Source organism: Bombus impatiens, unplaced genomic scaffold (genome assembly GCF_000188095.3).
Source record: "Bombus impatiens unplaced genomic scaffold, BIMP_2.2 scf_0389, whole genome shotgun sequence".
NCBI lineage: Eukaryota > Metazoa > Arthropoda > Insecta > Hymenoptera > Apidae > Bombus > Bombus impatiens.
In genome coordinates this window covers 2,439,468-2,462,146 of record NT_176808.1, presented here as the reverse complement: position 1 = coordinate 2,462,146, position 22,679 = coordinate 2,439,468, and the positions used below count along the sequence as shown (strand labels likewise).

At 41.5% G+C, this 22,679-nt stretch overlaps 1 protein-coding gene and 1 long non-coding RNA gene across 43 annotated transcripts in view; one reads left to right on the top strand and one right to left on the bottom strand.

Moving 5' to 3' along the window:
* Nucleotides 1-22,679, top strand: part of LOC100746778 (twitchin) — a 79,143-nt gene that overhangs the window by 38,490 nt on the left and 17,974 nt on the right. For 38 of the 42 annotated variants that reach the window (XM_033321129.1, XM_033321128.1, XM_033321109.1 and 35 more), the window contains 35 exons: nucleotides 253-489; nucleotides 694-830; nucleotides 4,080-4,157; nucleotides 4,864-4,989; nucleotides 5,384-5,528; nucleotides 5,818-5,957; nucleotides 6,057-6,201; nucleotides 6,299-6,440; nucleotides 6,807-6,931; nucleotides 7,012-7,365; nucleotides 7,604-7,810; nucleotides 8,185-8,493; nucleotides 8,968-9,558; nucleotides 9,812-10,117; nucleotides 10,460-10,762; nucleotides 10,862-11,146; nucleotides 11,319-11,630; nucleotides 11,935-12,237; nucleotides 12,327-12,608; nucleotides 13,007-13,306; nucleotides 13,511-13,813; nucleotides 14,055-14,642; nucleotides 14,805-15,107; nucleotides 15,368-15,669; nucleotides 16,003-16,588; nucleotides 16,762-17,036; nucleotides 17,154-17,460; nucleotides 17,606-18,487; nucleotides 18,709-19,008; nucleotides 19,212-19,493; nucleotides 19,625-19,924; nucleotides 20,049-20,351; nucleotides 20,686-21,144; nucleotides 21,314-21,436; nucleotides 21,527-22,414. In XM_033321129.1, coding sequence (XP_033177020.1) covers nucleotides 253-489; nucleotides 694-830; nucleotides 4,080-4,157; nucleotides 4,864-4,989; nucleotides 5,384-5,528; nucleotides 5,818-5,957; nucleotides 6,057-6,201; nucleotides 6,299-6,440; nucleotides 6,807-6,931; nucleotides 7,012-7,365; nucleotides 7,604-7,810; nucleotides 8,185-8,493; nucleotides 8,968-9,558; nucleotides 9,812-10,117; nucleotides 10,460-10,762; nucleotides 10,862-11,146; nucleotides 11,319-11,630; nucleotides 11,935-12,237; nucleotides 12,327-12,608; nucleotides 13,007-13,306; nucleotides 13,511-13,813; nucleotides 14,055-14,642; nucleotides 14,805-15,107; nucleotides 15,368-15,669; nucleotides 16,003-16,588; nucleotides 16,762-17,036; nucleotides 17,154-17,460; nucleotides 17,606-18,487; nucleotides 18,709-19,008; nucleotides 19,212-19,493; nucleotides 19,625-19,924; nucleotides 20,049-20,351; nucleotides 20,686-21,144; nucleotides 21,314-21,436; nucleotides 21,527-22,414 — 11,028 coding nt within the window. The remainder of the gene's footprint in view (nucleotides 1-252; nucleotides 490-693; nucleotides 831-4,079; nucleotides 4,158-4,863; nucleotides 4,990-5,383; nucleotides 5,529-5,817; nucleotides 5,958-6,056; nucleotides 6,202-6,298; nucleotides 6,441-6,806; nucleotides 6,932-7,011; nucleotides 7,366-7,603; nucleotides 7,811-8,184; nucleotides 8,494-8,967; nucleotides 9,559-9,811; nucleotides 10,118-10,459; nucleotides 10,763-10,861; nucleotides 11,147-11,318; nucleotides 11,631-11,934; nucleotides 12,238-12,326; nucleotides 12,609-13,006; nucleotides 13,307-13,510; nucleotides 13,814-14,054; nucleotides 14,643-14,804; nucleotides 15,108-15,367; nucleotides 15,670-16,002; nucleotides 16,589-16,761; nucleotides 17,037-17,153; nucleotides 17,461-17,605; nucleotides 18,488-18,708; nucleotides 19,009-19,211; nucleotides 19,494-19,624; nucleotides 19,925-20,048; nucleotides 20,352-20,685; nucleotides 21,145-21,313; nucleotides 21,437-21,526; nucleotides 22,415-22,679) is intronic. The other 4 variants (XM_012386341.3, XM_012386340.3, XM_012386338.3 and 1 more) reach the window with 1 other exon arrangement.
* LOC105680857 lies at nucleotides 926-4,868 on the bottom strand. The gene is made up of 2 exons (XR_001102330.2): nucleotides 3,990-4,868; nucleotides 926-1,072 (listed from the first exon to the last, which is right to left on the bottom strand). It is a non-coding gene; the product is annotated as an uncharacterized LOC105680857 (long non-coding RNA).

The following is a 22,679-nucleotide window of genomic DNA, read 5'->3' as shown; positions in this document are numbered from 1 at the left end:
CCTAATGACAAAATCCGCAATCACTTAGTTGCCAAGCCAATATATTTCTATTTTCGTCGTAAGCAAAAATTTCGGTGCGTCATTCGATCCTCTGAAGAAGCTAGTTGTAATACTTGGAATAATGCAATAGTTGGAATAATATTCCGATCGAACAGAGCAGCGAAAACAGAGACCAAGTAGCGATAAGTCGTCTCAGTTGATTTCCTTGTCGAATCGACTCGATCGATCGAATACGATGAACGTTTTTCTCAGATTCGACGGCGTATCTCACTGTTGGGGTGGAAGGTACGCCTGCGCCGACCTTCAAATTCTACAAGGGTATCACCGAGATCATCGAAGGTGGCCGATTCAAGTTCCTTACGGACACAGAGACCAATACGATCACCCTCTGCATGAGGAAGACGAAGCCCAACGACGAGGGCACATACAAGATCGTCGTGAGCAACATCCATGGCGAGGACACTGCCGAGATGCAGCTCTACGTTTCCGGTAAACTCTCTTATCTCTTTCTACGTATCAAACCTTCTATTTCCAATTTTTACTCCGATTCTTCTCGATCTTAATTTCCAATTTTCTTCTTAATTTTTCTAATCTTGATCTTTAATTTTCGATTCTTCGATCCTTAATCGTTTTTAATCGTAATCTTTACTGTCTTCGTTGTCAATCTTTTCGATCCTCGATGTTTCATTGCAGACGCCAGTGGTATGGATTTCCGTGCTATGCTGAAAAAGAGAAAGTACCAGAAATGGGCGAGAGAAGAGCAAGAACAGGAAAAGGTAGACTTAAAGGAAGTCGAGAAACCTTTGCCGGCTTTGAAAAAGTTGGAGAAGGTGCGTAGCCAATTACTTTCGTCTACGATCGAAGATCGTTCTTATCACGTGATTCAATACCTCGAATCAGAAACTTTGAATCTTCTTCTTTTTTCTTTTTTTTTTTTTTTCTTGTATGTCTTGAGGTAGCTTGTCCTTATTGGTATGCATGTCCATTCGTTGTAAGTCTGTTGCATTTCTCGATTACTTGCGATCATTGAATAACAGCTCGGTATGCTACTACGTCTATACTGTTGTTCTATCTGGAAAGAAAAAATTGCTTATCGTTTAATTATAAATGAATTTCAAGCGCTAGGTGAGATACGAAACCAACGACACAACTTCGGTCGAGAATTTAATAGAATTAACGTACATGTACTAGAGAATAACGTCGTAATAGCTTAAGTCGACGACAAGCTCGATTTATTTGGTAAGTAGGTGAAAAGACAAAGACCGACAACTTAACATTTCCGTAAATCGGATATACATCGATAGTACGTTCGAAAGCTATCGATGATATAGCATCGGTGGTAGCAAGTTCTTTGTTTGTCTCTTTCTTCTTTGTACAAGTTTGTCTTCGTAGTCGCTGGGCGACTTCGTGATGCACGGAAGAAGCTGGTATCAAGACGGGGAGGATATAGTGATCTTGGCGGAGGGTGAGGAGGTCCTTCGAATTTCTCTAGACAAGAAGGGTGAAACTAACTGGAGCTGGCTCAAGGTTTTCAGGCATCATTCCCCTCGTAGATAGCTTCCCGACTTTGACGAGACGCAATTTGGACGCATTAATATACCATTCTGTTTTCTACAATTTTAGGAACCCTTGGAAGAAATATGTTTCGCGTTAAGTAAGTCGACGATATTTTGAAAGAAAGGTAGGCTTAATCCTTTGAGCATTTAGTTCGTACGTTACACGTATGTATATACGCGAGTAGAAATTAAAAAAGATTATAAACAACTGAGATGGTTAGACAAATAGATATAATTTTGCTTTTGTACAGGTAGATCCGTTCGGTCGCGTTTGATCGTTTTAACGAGGACTCAAGGGATTAAGAAAAGAAAGGAAAGAAATTGTGGAAACAGAAACCCCGTACTAATCCACATTACACGTTATCACTGCGTCGAAAGTCTCGCACTGAAGAACAAACGATACACTCAACTGTATTTACGAAACTTTGACGACAGAACCGTTGCGTTCTAAATTACAAGAGCACACGCACCGTGTAATATTCACGCGTACACACGCTAGTTTAGAGCTAATGCTGCGCTTGAATCTCGTATTTCGATATACACGTATTTGATTCGTATCGTACACATTCACGTAGTAATTGATTTTTATTAACCAACAATCGATTAACCAAAAATCAGTCTTGTTCGTTATCGATCAAATAAAAAATCATCGTTCACAATGCATGAGTAGAAACTATGCACTTTGTCGAGTAAAATTGCACTCGTAGGTATGATTAACGCGGTATGCATCTCGAAGCTCGATTATTAATAACGGTGTGTAACCTAGCAGCAAGCATTATCTCTAAATGTTAAATGTCTTTTAAGTGTTTTAACGCGGAAAACCCTGATGCGAATTAAGAAGCGTTTATCGAAATTTGATGAATTCGAATTCACGTAGATCGCTTAGGAAATTTATATGAAATTTACAACGCGTCGTTGTTTAAACGATTCGACTGGAAGGGTAGCTTGATGAAAGTAACCATCAGGGTGGTCCGCTACTTGATATCCGGGATCGTACAAGAGTGGGATTAACGTGAACGTGTGTGTGTGCCGGGCATGCAGGACGTCTTCGACATTCAGCGCAGGCCAAGTTTGCAGGAGCTAATCGCCGACTGGCCGATACTAGCGACAGTGATCAAAGAGAAGGTTCGCGAAAACGATTTTAGCAACGTTTTCTTCATTCCTGGCGCTCGATTCTACTTTAATCCCTTGGGCTCGCGATGCCTTTTCCAACGATCTCTTCCGTCCATGTTTCTTCCATTGCTCGACCGTTGTAACTGGACTGCGTCCGTTATAATTAGACCGCGGATGTTTATACACCTATAGGAAGTTTAAAGACGCAAAATTACACGGAACGTAAATAAGAAACAAGAATTTCTAAAACATGAACGCACCGTTTCTATGACAAGTTACTTCTGTATAAGTAATCGTCGTAGCTCTGTGTGATATTCGGTGGGTGAAACGAATGTCTGTAGGATCCATTTCTACGGTCGCGTTTGTACAAATATAAATTCGCGCAAACATCCGTAGTTTAGTTATAATCGTGGTACCTTTTGTACACGCGTTGATAAAATTTGGCATTGCGTATACCACGTCCCCAAAGGGTTAAAAGCTTCGAAGGACAGACTAAACGCCTACACTTCCACCCTGCAAAGCTTCAACAAATACAAGCAGTTTTATGTGACACCTGTAAAAGGATACTTTTACGAGAACTACGAAGGAAGCTAGGAACATGTAAATTGTCCCGTTTCACGACCGAGACGATCGCGAGATTTTCCGTCGCGTTTTTCAGTTTCTTTGCTTCAGGGTTGCTGTGTCAACGATGAAATTCTCGCGATCCATTGAGTTCACCTGCTTTGGCCTGCGCTTCTTTTTTCTAGAGGAGCTCGGCTTCAACGGTTTTCCGTTAGGGAACCAGTTAAGGACCACGTATTGGTATCGAGTAACGCGTCAAATTTGCTTTTTTCGTCATCGTCGCTTCAGCCACTAAGATCTTCCAATTTTACCAAGTTCTGAAGAAATCCAGATAAATTTACCGAGATAAATTCATCGAGAAACGTAAAACAATTTACGTATTACGTAATTTCATGATATAAAGAAAGTTTATCTTCCATAGTTTTCTAAATAGCTCGATTTCTTTGGAACTTGGTAAAATCGTAATGAGAGCTGGGTGAAAGAAGCAGCAACGAGGAAACAAGTATTAATACTAGGAAATATGTTTCACAACCTCGGTGTTGAAAGACATAATTCGATAAAAGATAGATTAAATTAATGGAGAAAAGTTTTCGAATGAAAGGTTGCGTTAACGTTGGTCCTTGCTAGGTCCTAAACTAGTGAAATTAATACGACTAATATTTTCATTGGTTATTTTTCTGAAATTATTTGGATATAGAAGACTACCCACACAAGCAAACCACTAAGCTCGATTTCTATTAAAAACACGATTTTTTTTACGCTTTACTTTGCCTGCCATCAGCCTCAACGAAGAAGATACCCGTGTAGTAAATCAGACTGTGATCGTAGACGATTTTTGTTGTTTTATAGAGTAGTGGATCTCGTAGACCCTCTCTCGCCGAATTAATTCCCGACTGGCCGACCCTGCACCATTTCACCAAGACGGAGGTTGGATCGTATTCCTCGACAACTTGAAACTTGAAACACAGTTTCACGATCTACCAGCGTGATATCGATGTCTTTCACTTTTATTCCTCCCTATCTCTATATTTTTCGCTCTTTCTCGCTCTTTCTTATGAGAATGCGATTCACTATTTTCCTCTTTATTTATCGTTTCTTCAACGACTAGACCACTCGTCTTTCTCTCTTTGTCTTTTACGATATCTCTCTCATTCTCTTCTCCTACGTCTGTTTCTTCTATTCTCACCTTCTTCCTCAAATCTATCAAATTTATACACGGTCTGTTTCGACAACTTTTATTCTTCTTTCTCATATATATGTATTATATATACGTTCATCCATCGTCACTTCTCACTATCTTCGACAACAATCTTCTATCGAACCTTTTTACGGCCGACATTTTATTTTTGTGCTGTTCCGTTATTTTTTTCTAGAATTTTCCAGCTACAGCGGCTTTCGAACGCTTCGTCCTCGTCGACGAGAATTTTTCTCTATTTTTGGGGCAATTTTGTACATATTTTTACCTCGCCTAGCGAGACATCCGTTGGTTTGTGGCGCCTTCTTTTTTTTAAACGTTTTGACTCTTCATCTTCCTTGTATGCCCAGCAACGTTGTCGTTCTTGGCGGTGTTCTTAGATCTGATGGAAATTTCTTAACGAGGAGTCCTTCGCTAACAGAATTTTCCTATTCACAGAAACAGGAAAGTTTCCTCAAACCACTGGTGGACCAATATGCCAAGGAAGGCAAAGACAAGAAGGTGGTCTTCGAGGCGAACTTCTCGAAACCGAACTGCAAACCAAAATGGTTCTTCCGAAAGGACGTAAGTCTCTTCTTTCTTTTTATCTATTTATCCCGACAGCTATAAGTCTGTTATATTTGTCCATCGATTGAGTGTTCCAACGTCATAGCGGTTTCGGTCAAAATTTGAAGAATTTGAATTTCGACACGTACTTTGATTCTTACGAACGTCGTCGTTTTAGTTTGCTGGCGAATTAAGTTGCAACTTTATTCTCCTACAATAAATATTCAATCAGTTCCTTCTAACCGTTTACAATATACTAGCGTTTTACGAAAAATGGTATTGAACTAGCTTACACCGCTATGATCATCTTGCACCTAATTATTATTAAATAATTAATTGGCAAATAATAAAATAGACGTTAATCGAAAGGTTTATTCGGAAATTTTTAAAGAAATTCGCTTGTCTTATTTAGGAACTGTTCCCTTCGTCGAAATACAAGTTCAAGAACGAGGAAGATTGTTATCAACTGATTATTATGAATCCCAAGGTCGAGGATACCGGGAAGTATAAAATTGAAATTTCAGGTATCTCCAGCACAGCTTTCCTCAACGTTGAAGGTTAGTACGATTCGATGGATTTTCGCGAACTGTATACAAGGACTAGTAGTATACGTAGCGATACTTGTTCCAAAACCAAATAAGAGGACAGAGTTTGGTCTTTTTTTTAAATTTGTATTTGTTTTTAAATTTGTTAAGTCGTTGTCCTGCTCTTTGTCCTTTCTATATTTTCTATTCTTTCTTTTTTTCTCCTTTTTTTTTATTAACATTCGATTATAGACTTGGACTATAAGTCACAATATATCATCTTGGCTAGAATATATCGAGCTACTGATTTATTGTTACACAGAACCAGATCCAACTTACACATTCACGAAACCACTGGCTAAGAAAACAAGTGGTTACACTAAGCATGAAGTTTACATGGAATGTACAGTTAGCTCCAACCTCGCGCAAGTTTCGTGGTACAAAGGAAAAACGAAGTTGGAGGTGAAGCTTTTAAGATTACAATTTCATTTCTCGTACATCGTACAATTGAAAATACAAAATACATAAAAAAAAAAAAAAACGATTAATTAATATCTCTAGGAGGGCGATACGTACAGTATGTCGAAGGACATGAACGGCGTTTGTCGATTAACCATAAAGAGCGCTACGCTTGAAGATAGCGGCGAGTACATTTGTAAGATTAACAAACAAACCGACAAGACTGAAACGGTTCTAACTATAGTTGGTATGTTTCAATCTAGGAAAACGTTATCCTAGATATTTTATAAACTCTGGTGATCGACGATGTTTGCAAATTCTAAAATATCCCTTCTTCCATGCAGAGTATCCTTATAAGTTCGTAAAGGTGCTCAAGTCCCAGCAGATCGTAGAAAAGGAAACGTTAACGCTCGTCTGCGAGTTGGATGACGCTGGTGGCGAAGTGAAATGGTTCAGAGGTGACCAGGAGATTGTACCTGACAAGAGGTAATGACGTCGTTTCAGATTCGATCTCCTCGATCCTTTCAAAATCGAATTCCTTCGAGCTGCAGAGCAGATATCTCGCGTATCAATTATTATACCAACAATGAATGCTGATTAAAAAATTATACTGACAATATATGCGAACGTAGACGTTATGTAATTTCTGATCTTTTCGCAAGAAAGATACAACGTGGTAAAATTTAAAACTAATTTTACCCAGAGCAAGTACAAGGACGTTTATCCCTTAGTTAATTAACAACATTAAGATCGAACTGTAGAATTAACATAAATTAAATACACGTATAGTCTTCGTTGTTTCGCTGCTCATAAACGTAGGATTTTAATACAGATACTATTAATATCGTACAGGGTACAGATCAAGGAAGAGGGCAGAAAGAGGAAGCTCATCATCAAGGATGTAAAAGTCACAGATGCCGGTCAATACTCGTGCGTGAGCAACGCTGACAAGACTGAAGCCGAAATAGTTATAAACTGTAAGTTCACCTAGCACCGGAAAGATCGTATAAGATCTATCGATCGGATGTTACGTTAATTTAATAACCAAACTCCTCAGATGCGAACCGATTCAACAAGAAGTTGAAGGACACGGTGGCAGTGGAAAGAGAAAAATTGGTACTGGATGTGGAACTTCAAGATCAGACCGCACCTGCCATCTTCTTGTTTAATGGCCAAAAGATCGAACCCAGTGAGAGGATCGAGATCAAGAACTTGGGTGGTGGCAAGCATCAACTAATCTTCAATAGACTAGAAATGAGCGACGATGGTGAAATTACATGTGAGAGCGGACAATTAACGAGCAGCTGTAAACTGACGGTGAAAAAGGGCGAGAGTAAACCGATCGTTGAAATCCCCGATAAGGTCGAAGGTCCTTGCAGCCAACCGCTTGTGTTCGTTGTTCCTTACAAGAGTAAGTTTCGTTCTTTCCTTGTTACGAGTTGATTTAATCCTTTCGAAACACGCGTATACATGTACACGCGTATACTTGTCAGTAATTAGAAACCGAGATCCTGAGGAATAATTTATTGCTACTTGAACCCCATTTGCTATGATTAGGAAATGCTAATTTTTATCATGTAGATACGTCAATATATCGATGTTCATTCGTCGAAGCGATCGTCTTCTAAAACTATTATTCTTGTCCATAGTCGAAGGAACGAAACAGAGCCAGGTAGAAGCTAAACTGATGAAAGACGGCAAACCATTGCCGTTGAAGGATGTAGAAATAGTTGTAGGCGAAGACAAGATCACGTTCAAGATCAAGAAACCTTCTCATGACCAATCTGGAATTTATCAAGTAAAGATTGGCAACAGCCAAGGAGAGGAAGTCCGTGATGTGAATATTAATATGCAAGGTAAACCGACTTTTGATCGATCATTTCTATCCCAACGCCAGTACTGTTGCTCAGACGTGTTCTATTTGTTTTTTGTAAAGTTATTTTACTGTCCACTAAAACACTTTTCACCGTACGCTAAAACAATGGAATATGATACACAAATTTTTAATTTTGCAAGATTGATTCTTACTCGTTTTTTCATTCTCCAATCTGTACAAAAAGAGGAACCTAATTTCTCGACTTCCTACAGTGTCTTCTATCGTTTTCTCCCTGAAAACTTTGCAGGCCGTCGCTCTCAACTTCGGTGTACCGTTTCAGTCGCCTCTCTCCCAGCGACGAACAATAACCGTGCCATTCGTTGTAACTAACTTAATCGTTCAAACCTCGTTTAGATGTGCCAGCTCCGCCTACGGACGTTGACGTTACCGAGATCTTCCAAGACTCTTGCGTGGTGTCTTTCAAACCATCGAAAGACGACGGTGGATCACCAATCACGCAATACGTGATCGAACGTCTCGACCTCAGCAAGAAGGCACAATGGGACAGTGTCGGCGAAGTTATGCCTGGCGAGAAATGCGTTTACAAAGTCAAAGACCTTGTAGCGAAAAAAGAATACAAATTCCGTATCAGAGCGGTGAACAAACTTGGCTCCAGCGAACCCGCGATGTTCGCCAAACCAGTACTCGCGAAAGATCCATGGGGTACGTATGAAATAATTCACTTTAAATCCGTAACTGGACAGGCGGAATCTATGCAACGCTAGGAATTGTCGTCTTTGTGGTAATTTTGAGAATATACATCGTAAAGTGTTGTATTGTCGATAAATGTATAACTTGATGTGCGTGTCTCACGATATCACCTTTTGTAAATTCCTGAATATTTCTGTCTACGTGGTGAAACGATCATCAAACCAGTTACGGGTTAATACGTTCAACGTAGATCTGATCACGGAATAAAATTACGTTTAGTATAAAATTAATTATACGTTCGCATTGCGAACGTAAAGTTACTCTAAATCGACGCCATGGCGAAGGCGTTAAGTTAAAATTTTTAAACATTTTCTAAACTAGAATTTCTTGAAATTGCTATACTTTCCAATCAAAATTTTTCAAGTATAAATAAGCAAAAGAATATGGTCCTGGCGAAATTATGAGAAATGTAATTCTTGTTAACAGACGAGCCAGGTAAACCGACGGACGTGGAGGTGGTGGACTGGGACAAAGATCACGCCGACTTGAAGTGGACGAAACCAGAAAGCGATGGCGGAGCACCGATCACGGGCTACATAATCGAGTACAAAGAGAAGTTCGGTAAAGAATGGGTGAAGGGCAAAGAAATCGAAGGAGACGTAACAGCAGCTACCATCGACGGTCTGAAGGAAGGCACCCAATACGAATTCAGAATCAGAGCCGTGAACAAGGCCGGACCTGGTGCACCTTCAGACGCTACGAAACCAATTATCGCCAAATCCCGATTCGTCAAACCGTACATAGTTGGCGATGGTTTGACCAATCTCATCATAAAGAAAGGACAAGTTATCAAATACGATATTAAATATGCCGGTGAACCCGAGCCGGAAGTCCATTGGTTCCTTGGACAAAAAGAAATTGTTCAAGATGCAGCGGAAAGAATCACGATCGATAAATATGAAAGGAACACGGTGCTTACTGTTAGAAAAACGACTAGACCAGATTCAGGCAAATACAAGCTGGTTCTGACCAACAGTTCTGGAACCTGCGAGAGCATCGGTGACGTTGTTGTACTCGGTAAGTTTCTGTTTCTTTCCTTTTTACTCTGTCATGTCTTTTGACTTGTCTATGGCTTACTGAACTAGAATATAAATTCAATGGAACTTTCGGTCATCCTTTTCGCTATCGCATAAATTGTTAAGATTCTTCAGAAAATGCTTCTAAGGAAGTTACAAAGTAAAATAATAAATTATTCCATCCTATGTGTTCGTCGACGAACCACTTGATACCGTGAGAACCTTTTGCAAATCGTTTCTTTCTCTTTCTGCAGACAAGCCGTCGAAACCAACTGGTCCGCTGAAAGTGGAAGAAGTCCGATCCGATCACATAACAGTGAAGTGGCAAAAGCCGGAAGACAATGGCGGTACCGATATTACCGGTTACGTTTTGGAAAAGATGGATATGGACACTGGACGATGGATCCCTGCCGGAGAAGTCGGACCAAACGATTACTCCTTCACCTTCGGTGGCTTGACTCCGAAGAAGAAATACAAATTCCGCGTGAAAGCTGTGAACAAGGAAGGTGAATCCGAGCCACTGGAAGTCGACGAAGCTATTCTTGCCAAGAATCCATATGGTAAATAGAATCATTAATAGCTTACGAGGAGTCAACGATGTTCGTAGCTTTTATAATCAAAGCTTTCTCGAGTGTAAATCACAGTTTTATGGAAAATGCGTTAAAAAACGTACTTGTCGTCTTTTCCTCCTGTGATCTTCGTATATTTTTGCACGTTAGGTGCATTTTGCGCGTTTTATCGCCTTCAAGCTTTCCATAAGTACACTGATCAACATGTGGATCAACCTCCGTTTTTCTTTTTATGACGTGGTTTACACCTGGAAGCTCGTTTACGTTATGATATTACAGCCTCAAATCTCTAATGTTTGCAATTCTTTAACTTTAACTCTTGGTTTCCGTTAGATGAGCCCAGCAAACCTGGCAAACCAGAAATCTTCGATTACGACAACGTTAGCGTATCCTTGAAATGGCAGAAGCCTGAGAGCGACGGTGGCAGACCAATCACTCACTACACTGTTGAGATGAAAGACAAATTTGCGGTGGATTGGGTCGAGGTAACGAAAACCGCTGACGCCACTCCGGAAGTGAAGGTCGAAGGCCTGAAAGAGAAAATGATTTACCAATTCCGAGTTCGTGCTCATAATAAAGCAGGCGCGAGTGAACCCAGCGAACCTACCGACAACCACCTCTGCAAACACAAGAACCGTAAGTTCGTTCTCAATGTACAAACGCTGTTCATAAGTATTCGAACGTTTCCGTCAATTTACCTTAATTTTATTATTAAACTTTATTATCGAATTTTAGTTAAACCAAGAATCGACAGAACCAACTTCAAATCCGTAATCATCAAGGCGGGTCGTACGCACAAATGGTCTGTGGACATCACCGGAGAGCCACCACCAGAAATTAAATGGATTTGGAGGGATAACATCCCTCTAACCAACACGGAACGCATCAAGATCGATAACGTCGATTATCACACAGACTTTACGATCGTGAACGCGATGCGCAAAGACACCGGAAAATACACTCTCAAAGTGGAGAACGCTAACGGAACGGACGAAGAGACTGTCGAACTTACAGTTCTCGGTAAGTTTCGATTATTCTTAAAATACAGTTATATTCTGTTAGAACTTCTTATTTAATCATCTTATTCAGTTCTTGATTACTTTGGCAAGAACATAAGAGATCGTGAAGAAAATTTGTAGATGTGTAGCCGAGTGTCCACAGGAGAGTTAATAGAGTTGCTTTTGTTACGCAGGCAAGCCAGAAGCACCGAAGGGTCCGTTAGAAGTGACGGACATTACAGCAACCTCGGCCAAGGTGAAATGGGAGAAACCAGAAGACGATGGCGGTGTCCCGATCAAAGAATACGAGATCGAAAAATTGGACACGAAAACTGGCAAATGGGTCAGAGTGGGAAAAGTTCCAGGCAATGCACCGAATACGGAATTCGAGGTAACTGGATTAAATCCAGGAGGCGAGTACAAATTCCGCGTTACAGCTGTCAACGACGAAGGTGATTCCGAACCACTTGAGAGCGAACGTCCGATCATCGCCAGAAATCCATATGGTAGGCATGAAAGCTGCGATTCAAAGCGAAACGCAGAGTACAAGTACTATATCGATATGTCTTGATTATATTTTTGAAATTCTTATATTTTAAAAGAGAGAAAATATAGGAGAAGCGAAAATAATAAATTTTAATATAAATTCGTGGGCAAAACATGATGAAAACGATGAAAATGAAAAACACAGTGATATTTATATTTTCTTTGCTATATCTTTGAGATCTGACAGTAAAAGAACAGTAGAATGATCAGAACGTATAATGGATCGCCAAATCTTTCATACCAATTTCTGCTGATAATTTCTAGACGAACCACATAAACCTGGAACACCTGAGATAACCGACTACGACAATGAATCCATAAGTTTGAAATGGACTGCTCCGGATTTCGATGGTGGTGCACCGATCGAGAAGTATATTATCGAGAAGAAAGATCGTTATAAACCAGACTGGGAAAAAGCGATGGAGGTACCTGGAAGTCAACTGGAGGCCAAGGTAGGCGATCTGAAGGAGCGAGGAGAATATCAATTCAGGATTATTGCTGTAAACAAAGCCGGACCATCTCCGCCATCAGACGCCTCGAAGATGCAGATATGCAAACACAAATCCCGTAAGTATTCCATTCCTATTTGATACTATACTTTGTGATATGTAATTCTTCCAAACCTTACATCGAATCTTCGTTTTCTTTTGTAATAGTGAAACCAAGAATCGATCGTACAAACTTGAAGCCTATCACCGTACGAGCTGGCAAACCAATCAAATACGACGTGGACGTTCGCGGTGAACCACCTCCAGAAATCACCTGGTATCACAAGAACCAAGAAGTTAAAACTGGTGAAAATATCGAAATCGTCAATGTCGATTACAACACGAAACTTAGTATTACCGACAGCGTACGTAAAAATACTGGAGTGTGGAAGATCAAGGCTGTAAACGCACACGGTGAAGACGAAGCCGAGGTCGAAATTACCATACTTTGTAAGTTTAACTTTGATATTCGATCATTAACGATGCAATTTTATGGAACATTCCTTATAGAAGAAAATTATTGAGAACTGACAAAAAATATACCGAAGAAGTATCCAAAACTAATGACTGTATTTCATCAGTAATGATTTGGACACGCTACTAGTCTTAGTAATTCACCAGTGCTCACCAGTACTAAGTAACTTAAATTATTAAACAGTAGAAGATAATCTAAATTGCTGGAAGATAAGTAATGCCAGCTACCAGAATTCAGTAATACACTATTCAGGAACTCTAGCATATTACTTACAACGCAATAATCTTTCTCTTTAAGGAATGATAGTATCTATTTATATGACAATACTTGATTATACCTAACGCATAATATACGTGACTATAAATGTTAATAGCGTCTCCTGGAAAACCAGAGGGTCCTCTGAAAGTGTCCGATGTCACAAAGAGCGGTTGCAAATTGAAATGGGGAAAACCAGAAGACGATGGTGGTAAACCTATTACTGGGTATGTAGTGGAGAAACTGGACAAATCCACCGGAAGATGGATCCCGGTTGGACGCACTTCAGATACCGAAATGGACGTTAAAGGCCTCCAAGAAGGCCACGAATATGAATTCCGAGTGAAAGCAGTTAACGAAGAAGGCGAATCAGAACCATTGGTCACTGATAGCACGACCCTTGCAAAGAATCCTTATGGTAAGACCTTTATACTTCACATTTCACACAATGCTGTAGATTGATCATCTTTCATTTGTTATTAGTATATTCATATATTTTAATAAAATGCGTGCATTGTTAACACAAACCAACCAAAGTATCATCAACATTCTGACATAGTAGACATTCATAGGGTATTTTTAAACGAATGAGAAAAAAATTAATCATCCGAATAATGTTTAGACGTATCTAGTAAGCCTGGTGTACCAGAGTTGGAAGATTGGGACGTGGATCGTGTCGATCTGAAATGGGAACCGCCAAAAGATACGGGAGGTGCACCTATTACGGGTTACATAATAGAAATGAAAGAGAAACCATCGACAAATTGGGTAGAAGCTACGGTAACTCAATCACCGCAACCAAAGGGGCGCGTCACAGGCCTTAAAAAGGGCTCTGTTTATCAATTCCGTGTGCGTGCCGTTAACAAAGCTGGACCATCCGAACCAAGCGACTCAACCAAGCCACATGTTGCAAAGGCGCGATTCTGTGAGTATCTTTCAGCAATGTTTTTATTGATAAATCTAATTTCTTAATTAGATTGCGAATGATTCTGCAAATGTATAACAATTATTCTCATATCGCATTTATATATCTGCACATGTATTATAGATATCGTTCGATACATTAAACTTAAATTCAGCACATTGCTAATATATTTTGAATATTTGCATTTACAAACTCGTTGCAATCGATTCGGAGATGTTACTATTTAATTTTCGATTTTCAGTGAAACCACACATCAACCGTGACAAATTGCAAACGATCAAAGTGAGAGCCGGCCAAACGGTGAAACTGGAAGTCGACATCGAAGGTGAACCACCACCAACCGTCACCTGGAGCTTCGGTGGTGCAGAGCTGCAAACCGGAGCCAACGTGAAAATCGATAACGAAGATTACCTGACAAAGATTCAGTTGACCAACACTAGTCGCAAGCTCAGTGGCAAATACACCATCAAAGCTGTGAACGATTCCGGACAGGACGAGGCTGACGTTGAAATTACGATTCTCGATAAGCCTGGAAAACCAGAAGGTCCGTTGGAAGTGACAGATATTCACAAGGAGGGATGCAAATTAAAGTGGAACAAACCGAGAGACGACGGTGGTTTGCCACTGTCTAATTACTTGGTGGAGAAAATGGATACAACTACAGGTCGATGGGTATCGGCTGGGATGGTTGATCCTGAAAAAACAGAGCTCACTCTTACCGGTTTGGAACCTGGAAAGAGATACGAATTCCGCGTCAAGGCTGTAAACGAGGAAGGAGAATCCGAACCTTTGCAGACAGATGTTCCCATCGTCGCTAAAAATCCTTATGGTATGAAGAATTACTTGGAAAATTTTAGATTTTAATTTCTCACGGTGATTAGATAACGCGTTTATTTCTTCTCTGGGTTTCGATCGTGTTTTTAATTGTTAAAATTAGGTAATTAGCTTTCTAAAATATGCGTCGTAACAACGCTTAAACTTGTACCTTCAGATCCACCTGCTCCGCCTGGTCTACCAGAGATCATCGATTGGGCCGAGAACATGGTGAAACTGAAGTGGGAGCCGCCAATTCGAGACGGCGGTGCACCTATCACAGGATACATAATCGAAATGAAAGACAAGTTTGGTACCGCTTTTGTAAAAGCTGCAGAGGTCGATGGTCCAGTTTGTACAGGAACAGTGACCCGACTAGAGGAAGGAAATCAATATCAGTTCAGAGTTCGAGCAGTAAATAAGGCCGGTCCTGGTGAACCTAGCGAGGCTACCAATCCTCACACTGCTAAGGCTCGTTGGCGTGAGTATAACATTAATATTATTCGAATTAAATATTTTACGATTATAGTAAAATTCCACTTGAATCTAAACTTATCTGAGGAAAATATAATAATTACCATTACGCATTATTTTTGTTGATATCAAAAATGCTAAAGATCGCTTAGAATCTATGGAATTACACATATAATAATTAACATAATAAAAAACATCACGGAACAGGAATTGCTAATCGATGAGTTAATCGAGCAATAACTAAAATTTCGTTTCGTCCTGTTACAGTGAAACCATTCATCGATCGTACCAATTTGCAACCGATAACTGTAAAAGTTGGTCTCACCGTAACCTTGGACGTGAATATCATTGGTGAGCCACCACCAAATGTAACTTGGTACTTTAAAGAGACAGAACTTAAGTCGGACGATACGATCCGTATCGACAACATTGACTACAATAGCAAATTCTTCATCCTGAAGACTAAGAGGGCTCATACCGGAAAATACGTAATTAAAGCAAAGAACGAAGTAGGCGAGGACAGTGCCGATGTCGAAATAATCGTCATCGGTAAACCAAGCAAACCAAAAGTACGTATTTTATTGAAAGCGTTTCTACATTTCCATCCCCTGTTTGCATAGCAGGGTATAAAGTAACAATTTGGAATACAATTTCGTAGAAATTATTAGAACTACGAATACCTATCTGGCATTATTGAAATCACAATAATTCGGCATCGTAATAAGTAACATTCGAATTCATTCAATGAAAACCCCTTATTTAGAGTTAGCTGTAACCCTACACGAATTCGATAGTAAAGCATAATTCTAAATTTAAAGAATCAGACTCTTTCGAAAATAAGTTATATTCTTTAAAAATTGTAAGACTTCTAGCCAGTGAAGAATTACTATTTTGCGTTACAGGGTCCTCTCGAAATCTCCGACGTGAATAAACACGGTTGCAAATTGAAATGGGAGAAACCCGACGACGACGGCGGTGTGCCAGTCGAATACTATGAGATCGAGAAGTTGGATCCTCTTACCGGACAATGGATTCCTTGTGCGAAATCCGTGGAACCGGAAGTTACGGTAACCGGACTCCAGGAAGGCAAACCGTACAAATTCCGTGTGAAAGCGGTAAATCGCGAAGGTGAATCCGACGACTTGGAAGCGGACAAGTCTATCATAGCTAAAAATCCGTTCGACGAGCCTGGCAAACCTGGTCGTCCAGAAATCAGAAACTGGGACAAGGACTTCGTTGACCTTGAATGGACAGCACCGAAAGACGACGGCGGTGCTCCAATTGAGAAATATATTGTACAGATGAGAGACAAAGAAGGAAGGCAATGGATAGACGTTGCTAATGTTCTTGGAGATCGCACTACTGCCAAGGTCACCGATGGCATCCAGGAAGGTCACGAATACGAGTTCAGAATAGTTGCTGTCAATAGAGCCGGACCCGGTGAACCCAGCGATACCTCGAAGAGCGTTGTGGCTAAGCCGCGATTCTGTAAGTGTATAGGTCATAGTATACTGTTTCACGGCTAAACTCGTTCAAGGAAGTTCGTAGAAGCTTGTGTTCTCGTGGAACCTGTTTAAGAATTACACGCCTCCTCTTTCCTATCAAATTTCGTATATATTGTCTGATACTGATAAATTCTTTTTCTTTTTCATCGCGTAAAGTGGCACCACGTATCGATCGCAAAAACCTACAGAAGAAGATTATGCGAACGGGACAAATGTTACGAATCGAAGCAGATATACAAGGTGAACCACCACCAGTCATTACTTGGAAGCTCAAGGACGCTGTGCTTAAGAGCATGGACCGTCTTAAGATCGAAAATGAAGACTATCACACCACCTTCATTATAAGCAAATTACAGAGATCGGATGCTGGAACTTACACTGTTATTGCCAAGAACGACAGCGGCACCGATCAAGTCGATGTCGAGCTCCAGGTGCGTTAAGATACTACTCTGATAATTCTGAGTAGCGTACATAGATAGATAGATAGATAGAGAGAGAGAGAACTTGTAAAAAGAAAAGAACAAACGATAAATTATTTTCCCTTCCAGGTATTGAGCAAACCTGGCAAACCAAAAGGACCGCTCGAGGTGTCAGACGTGACCGCAGAGGGATGCAAATTGAAATGGGACAAACCCGACGACGACGGTGGCGAGCCAGTCGATCATTATGTCATCGAAAGGATGGACGTTGATACCGGAAGGTGGGTACCTTGTGGCACGAGCAAGACTCCAGAAGCAGAAATCACCGGCCTCAACGAAGGCAAAGACTACATGTTCCGCGTGAAGGCTGTCAATTCCGAAGGTGAATCCGAACCATTGGAGACGGCGATTCCAACCACTGCCAAGAACCCTTACAGTAAGTAGATGTTATTTCAACTTCGTTATACCGGGGATTCTGAAGCTTTTCTGCTTAAATTCGTACCACCATGATATACAATACCTTCTCCTTCAAATTTCTGGCCATTCAGTACTATTTTCATAATCTTGCTGTGTTACCGTAGCCGAGCCAGACGCCCCAGGCAAGCCGGATCTAAAGGATTGGTCGAAGCACCACGTAGACCTAAAGTGGAAAGCGCCAAAGAAGGATGGCGGTGCGCCGATCGAGAAGTACATCATCGAAAAGAAAGATCAATACGGCAAATGGCAGAAGGCGGCTGAAGTTCCTGGAAACAAAACAGAAGGCAGAGTCGAGGATCTCGTCGAAGGACAGAAGTATCAGTTCCGTGTGAAAGCGGTGAACAAAGGTGGTCAGAGCAAACCCAGTGAACCAAGCGACAGTCTAGTAGCCAAGGATCGTTACGCAGCGCCGAAGATCGATCGTACCAACTTGAAAGATCTAACGATAAAAGCTGGCACTCACATTCGATTAGACGTGAAAGTTACCGGTGAACCACCTCCAACGAAAACATGGTTCTTGAACAAAGCCAAACAGGAGTCTGCCGGCGCGGTGACCATCGAATTGGAAGATTACAAAACCAAGTTCTTGGTATCGTCCGCTAGCAGAGCTCACACTGGCACCTTGACGCTGAAAGCAGAGAACAGCTCTGGAAAAGATGAAGCGTCGATCGAGATTTTGGTCTTGGACAAACCTAGCAAACCAGAAGGCCCGCTTAAAGTATCCGACGTGCACAAAGAAGGATGCACACTGAAATGGAGTCCACCCCTGGATGATGGTGGCACACCGCTGGATCATTACGTGGTCGAAAAAATGGACACGGAAACAGGAAGGTGGATTCCAGTGGGACGCACGAAGGAACCTACTATGGTAGTGGAAAACTTGGTACCTGGTCAGGAATACAAGTTCCGAGTTAGCGCTGTGAATGCTGAAGGCGAATCGGAACCTTTGGAAACTGAACACGGAATCGTAGCCAAGAATCCCTTCGGTTAGTATCTCAAACATTTATTGATTCATGATATTAACCATATATTTGTTATAATTCGTTGTATTTTTTATTTTAACGTCGATTTTCTTTACCGACGTTCGATAATGATCGTTTAAATTTAAGTTTCGAAACAATCCGAAGTGTTTCAAAGCGCATCGTTGTATTCTCGAAATTGAAAAAAGAAAAAAGACTGAAGACGAATCACCAAATTCGTTTTATAGACGAACCTGGGCCGCCTGGTCGACCAGAGGCAACCGATTGGGACAAGGATCACATAGACCTAAGATGGACTCCACCCTTAACCGATGGTGGATCTCCAATCACTGGATACATAATTGAGAAGCGCGAGAAAGACAGTCCACGATGGATAAAGGCTTGCGAAACCGGACCTGATTGCAAAGGACGCGTCGATAATCTCGACGAGGGTGTCGAGTATGAGTTCCGCGTGAAAGCTGTTAACATTGCTGGTCCCGGTGAACCATCCGAAACCAGCAAACCGATTACAGCCAAGAGTCGACGACGTAAGAATTTTTCCAATTTTTATGCAATCGATCGAGTTGCGTAGAAGCCACACTGATCAATTCCGTATAAAAAATTAAATGCTAATCATAATCACATACTCAGTTAAAAACAGAAGGTACAATTGAGATCAGTTTGACTTATAAGAAACTGAATTATCGATCGTCTCGACTGAACTATCGACTAATCGATTGTCTTCCAACAGTTGCACCTAAGATCGACAGAAAGAACTTACGCGACATCACAGTACGCGAGAACGAAGGATTCCACTTCGACGTGAAAATCATCGGTGAACCACCGCCAGATGTTACATGGGTTCTCAACAACAAGAGCATTCAACAAACAACGTTCCGCAGGATACAGAACGTTCCATACAATACCAAGTTCTTTAACGACAAACCCGAACGAAAAGACAGCGGCATTTATAAGATCACAGCTGTCAATCAGTATGGATCCGACACTGCGGAAGTCGAAGTCACCGTTGTCTGTACGTGTTCATTTATTTCGTTGTTTCGAATTAGAGTCGAGCGTTATTCCGATAAATACCGTCTCGAATAAATATTTATCAAAATTTGTATAAACTTGCGCGACTTACTTACGCCTATGGTTCTTTCGCAGCTAAACCTGCCAAACCAGAAGGACCACTGGAAGTGTCCGATATTCACGCAGAAGGATGCACGCTCAAGTGGAAGAAACCAAAGGACGACGGTGGAGAACCCATTGAGGGATACCTCGTGGAGAAATTCGATCCAGACACTGGTGTTTGGTTACCAGTCGGCAAGACGACAGGGCCGGAAATGAAGGTGGAAGGACTGACACCTGGACACGAATACAAGTTCAGAGTGAAGGCGCTTAACAAAGAAGGAGAATCGGAACCACTGGAAACATTCAGCTCGATTGTAGCGAAAGATCCATTCAGTAAGTGAAATTATTGGATTCTAATTGCCCGTAAATTAAACATTCCATTCTGCAATGATACAGACGAACAAACGAATGAGCTTAGGAGCCCCGCAAGAAATTTAACAGTGACAACTTCTTTCAGCTGTACCAAGTCCTCCTGGTGCGCCGGAACCAGTCGATTGGACCGCCAACCAGGTTGAGCTTACATGGAAAGAACCGGTCAGCGATGGTGGATCACCCATTACCGGCTACATCATCGAAAAGAAAGACAAATACAGTACAATGTGGGAAAAGGCTTTGGAAATCGAAGTACCGACCACGAAAGGTCTGGTTCACGGGCTCATCGAGGGTAACGATTATCTGTTCCGCGTGATAGCTGTGAACAAAGCCGGACAGTCAGAGCCCAGCGATACCAGCAAGACGTTCACCGCTAAACCACGCTATCGTAAGTATTTCGTTATTAATTTCAATGCACTAACGTTACTTTACATTTTTCAATAACGTTACGTTTTCACGTTACCTCGTTATCGATTTAACGAAGTGTATCGAGTCTCGAAGAATCTATCTTTCAACGATCGTGGCAACAATCCAACTTATCATCGCCTTGTATCCCTGAGACAAAAGAAGCAGTATCCTCGTCGCAAATATAATATCATACATAATTTTCGGATAGACATCATTAACGATAACGCACCCAATGCTCTATAAATAATCATCAGTGAAATCGATTTTTGGCACTTGATCGGGCGATGGCTTACATATAAATTTCATTTCGACAGTGGCACCCAAGATCGATCGGCGCAATCTGCGTGACGTTACTCTGTCGGCTGGTTCGTTACTGAGATTCGATGCTAATGTAATCGGCGAGCCTCCACCACACATCGAGTGGCGATACGGAGCTATTCCTCTGCATTCCGATAGGAAAGTGCAGATAGACAATTCCGATTATAGCACCAAATTCAGCATTCGTCCTGTGTCGCGCGACGACAGCGGCGATTACAGTGTCACAGCCACCAATTCCTCTGGAAGGGATTCCGTCACCATACAAGTCACAGTCACGGACAAACCAATGCCACCGGAAGGTCCGCTTCAAGTAACGGATGTTCACAAAGAGGGATGCAAGTTGAAATGGAAGAGACCGAAAGACGATGGCGGCACCCCGATCGAGTATTATCAAGTGGACAAAATGGACCCAGAGACTGGATGCTGGGTGCCTTGCGGCCGATCTACCGAACCTAGTAAGTGCCATAATTATTTTAGATTATATATTTATAATTTTAACCATGTAATTGAAAGGCATTCTTTTAAAAAGTCGCTACGCGTACAATTTTTAATATTATAATCATATTATACAGAAATATCGTCGTAATGTCAGATAAACGAATAAACTTTCTTGCGTTTCAATAGACCTGGAGGTAAGTGGACTGACACCGGGCAAAGAATATCTGTTCCGAGTTAGCGCGGTAAATGCCGAGGGAGAGTCTAAACCTCTGGAAGCGGAACAAACGATCATAGCTAAGAATCCATTCGGTGAGTAAGCAAAAATTTATCTGCTTGCAACGTTAGCGAGATCGTTCGTCGTCGACATTTTTAATTACGTTTACAATTGTAAATTCTTAGACGAACCAGATAAACCAGGCGATCTGCGTGTTACCGATTGGGACAAGGACCACGTCGATCTCGCATGGACACCGCCAGCGAACGACGGTGGCTCGCCTATTACTGGCTACATAATCGAGAAGAAAGACAAATACGGCGAATGGGAGAAGGCCATAGAGGTACCAGCGGATGAAACGTCAGCCACTGTCCCTGACTTGATAGAAGGCCAGCCTTACGAGTTCCGCGTGCGAGCCGTAAACAAGGCTGGCCCTGGCGAACCTTCGGATCCGACGCCAACGATCATTGCCAAACCGCGAAACCTTGCACCGAAGATCGATCGTACGAATTTGGTAGAGGTCAGAATCAAAGCTGGTCAGAACTTCAGCTTCGACGTGAAGGTTTCGGGTGAACCTCCTCCAACCACGAAATGGATGTTGGGAAAACGCGAGGTGCGACCGACAGAGCGTATAAAAGTAAAACACGTGGATTACAACACGACTCTCAGCGTCAGAAATGCTACCAGAGCGGAATCTGGAAGATACACCATCACTGCCGAGAATATAAATGGCATGGACGAAGCAGTTGTCAAGGTAACGGTTCTGGACAAACCGAGTCCACCTCAAGGACCGCTCAGAGCATCTGACGTGCACGCGGAAGGATGCAAATTATCGTGGAAACCACCGGAAGACGACGGTGGCCAACCAATCGACAAATACGTCGTGGAAAAGATGGACGAAGCGACTGGTCGCTGGGTACCTGCAGGAGAGACGGACGGACCGCAGACCTCGTTGGATGTTGAAGGGCTTACGCCAGGTCATAAGTACAAGTTCAGAGTCCGCGCGGTTAATAAGCAAGGCAAATCAGAACCGCTCACGGCTATGCAGGGCATCGAAGCGAAGAATCCATTCGGTGAGTATGAGCTTTCATTCGATATTTTGCGCAGGTTCGTAATCTCATGAATAGAAGTAAAGAAATATTAGGTCGTTCCATGAGAAATTCATTCATAGTGGCTACAATAAGTACTTGTACTTTGTCTTTATTGTACCGTTTATATATCAATTGATTAGATTCAAGTATATTAAGTCTTGTATTATTTTCTATATAAATGGTATGATATTAAAAAATATCTCAAATATCCAATGTAGAATTCTCGTCGAAATTTTTAATAGGAGAA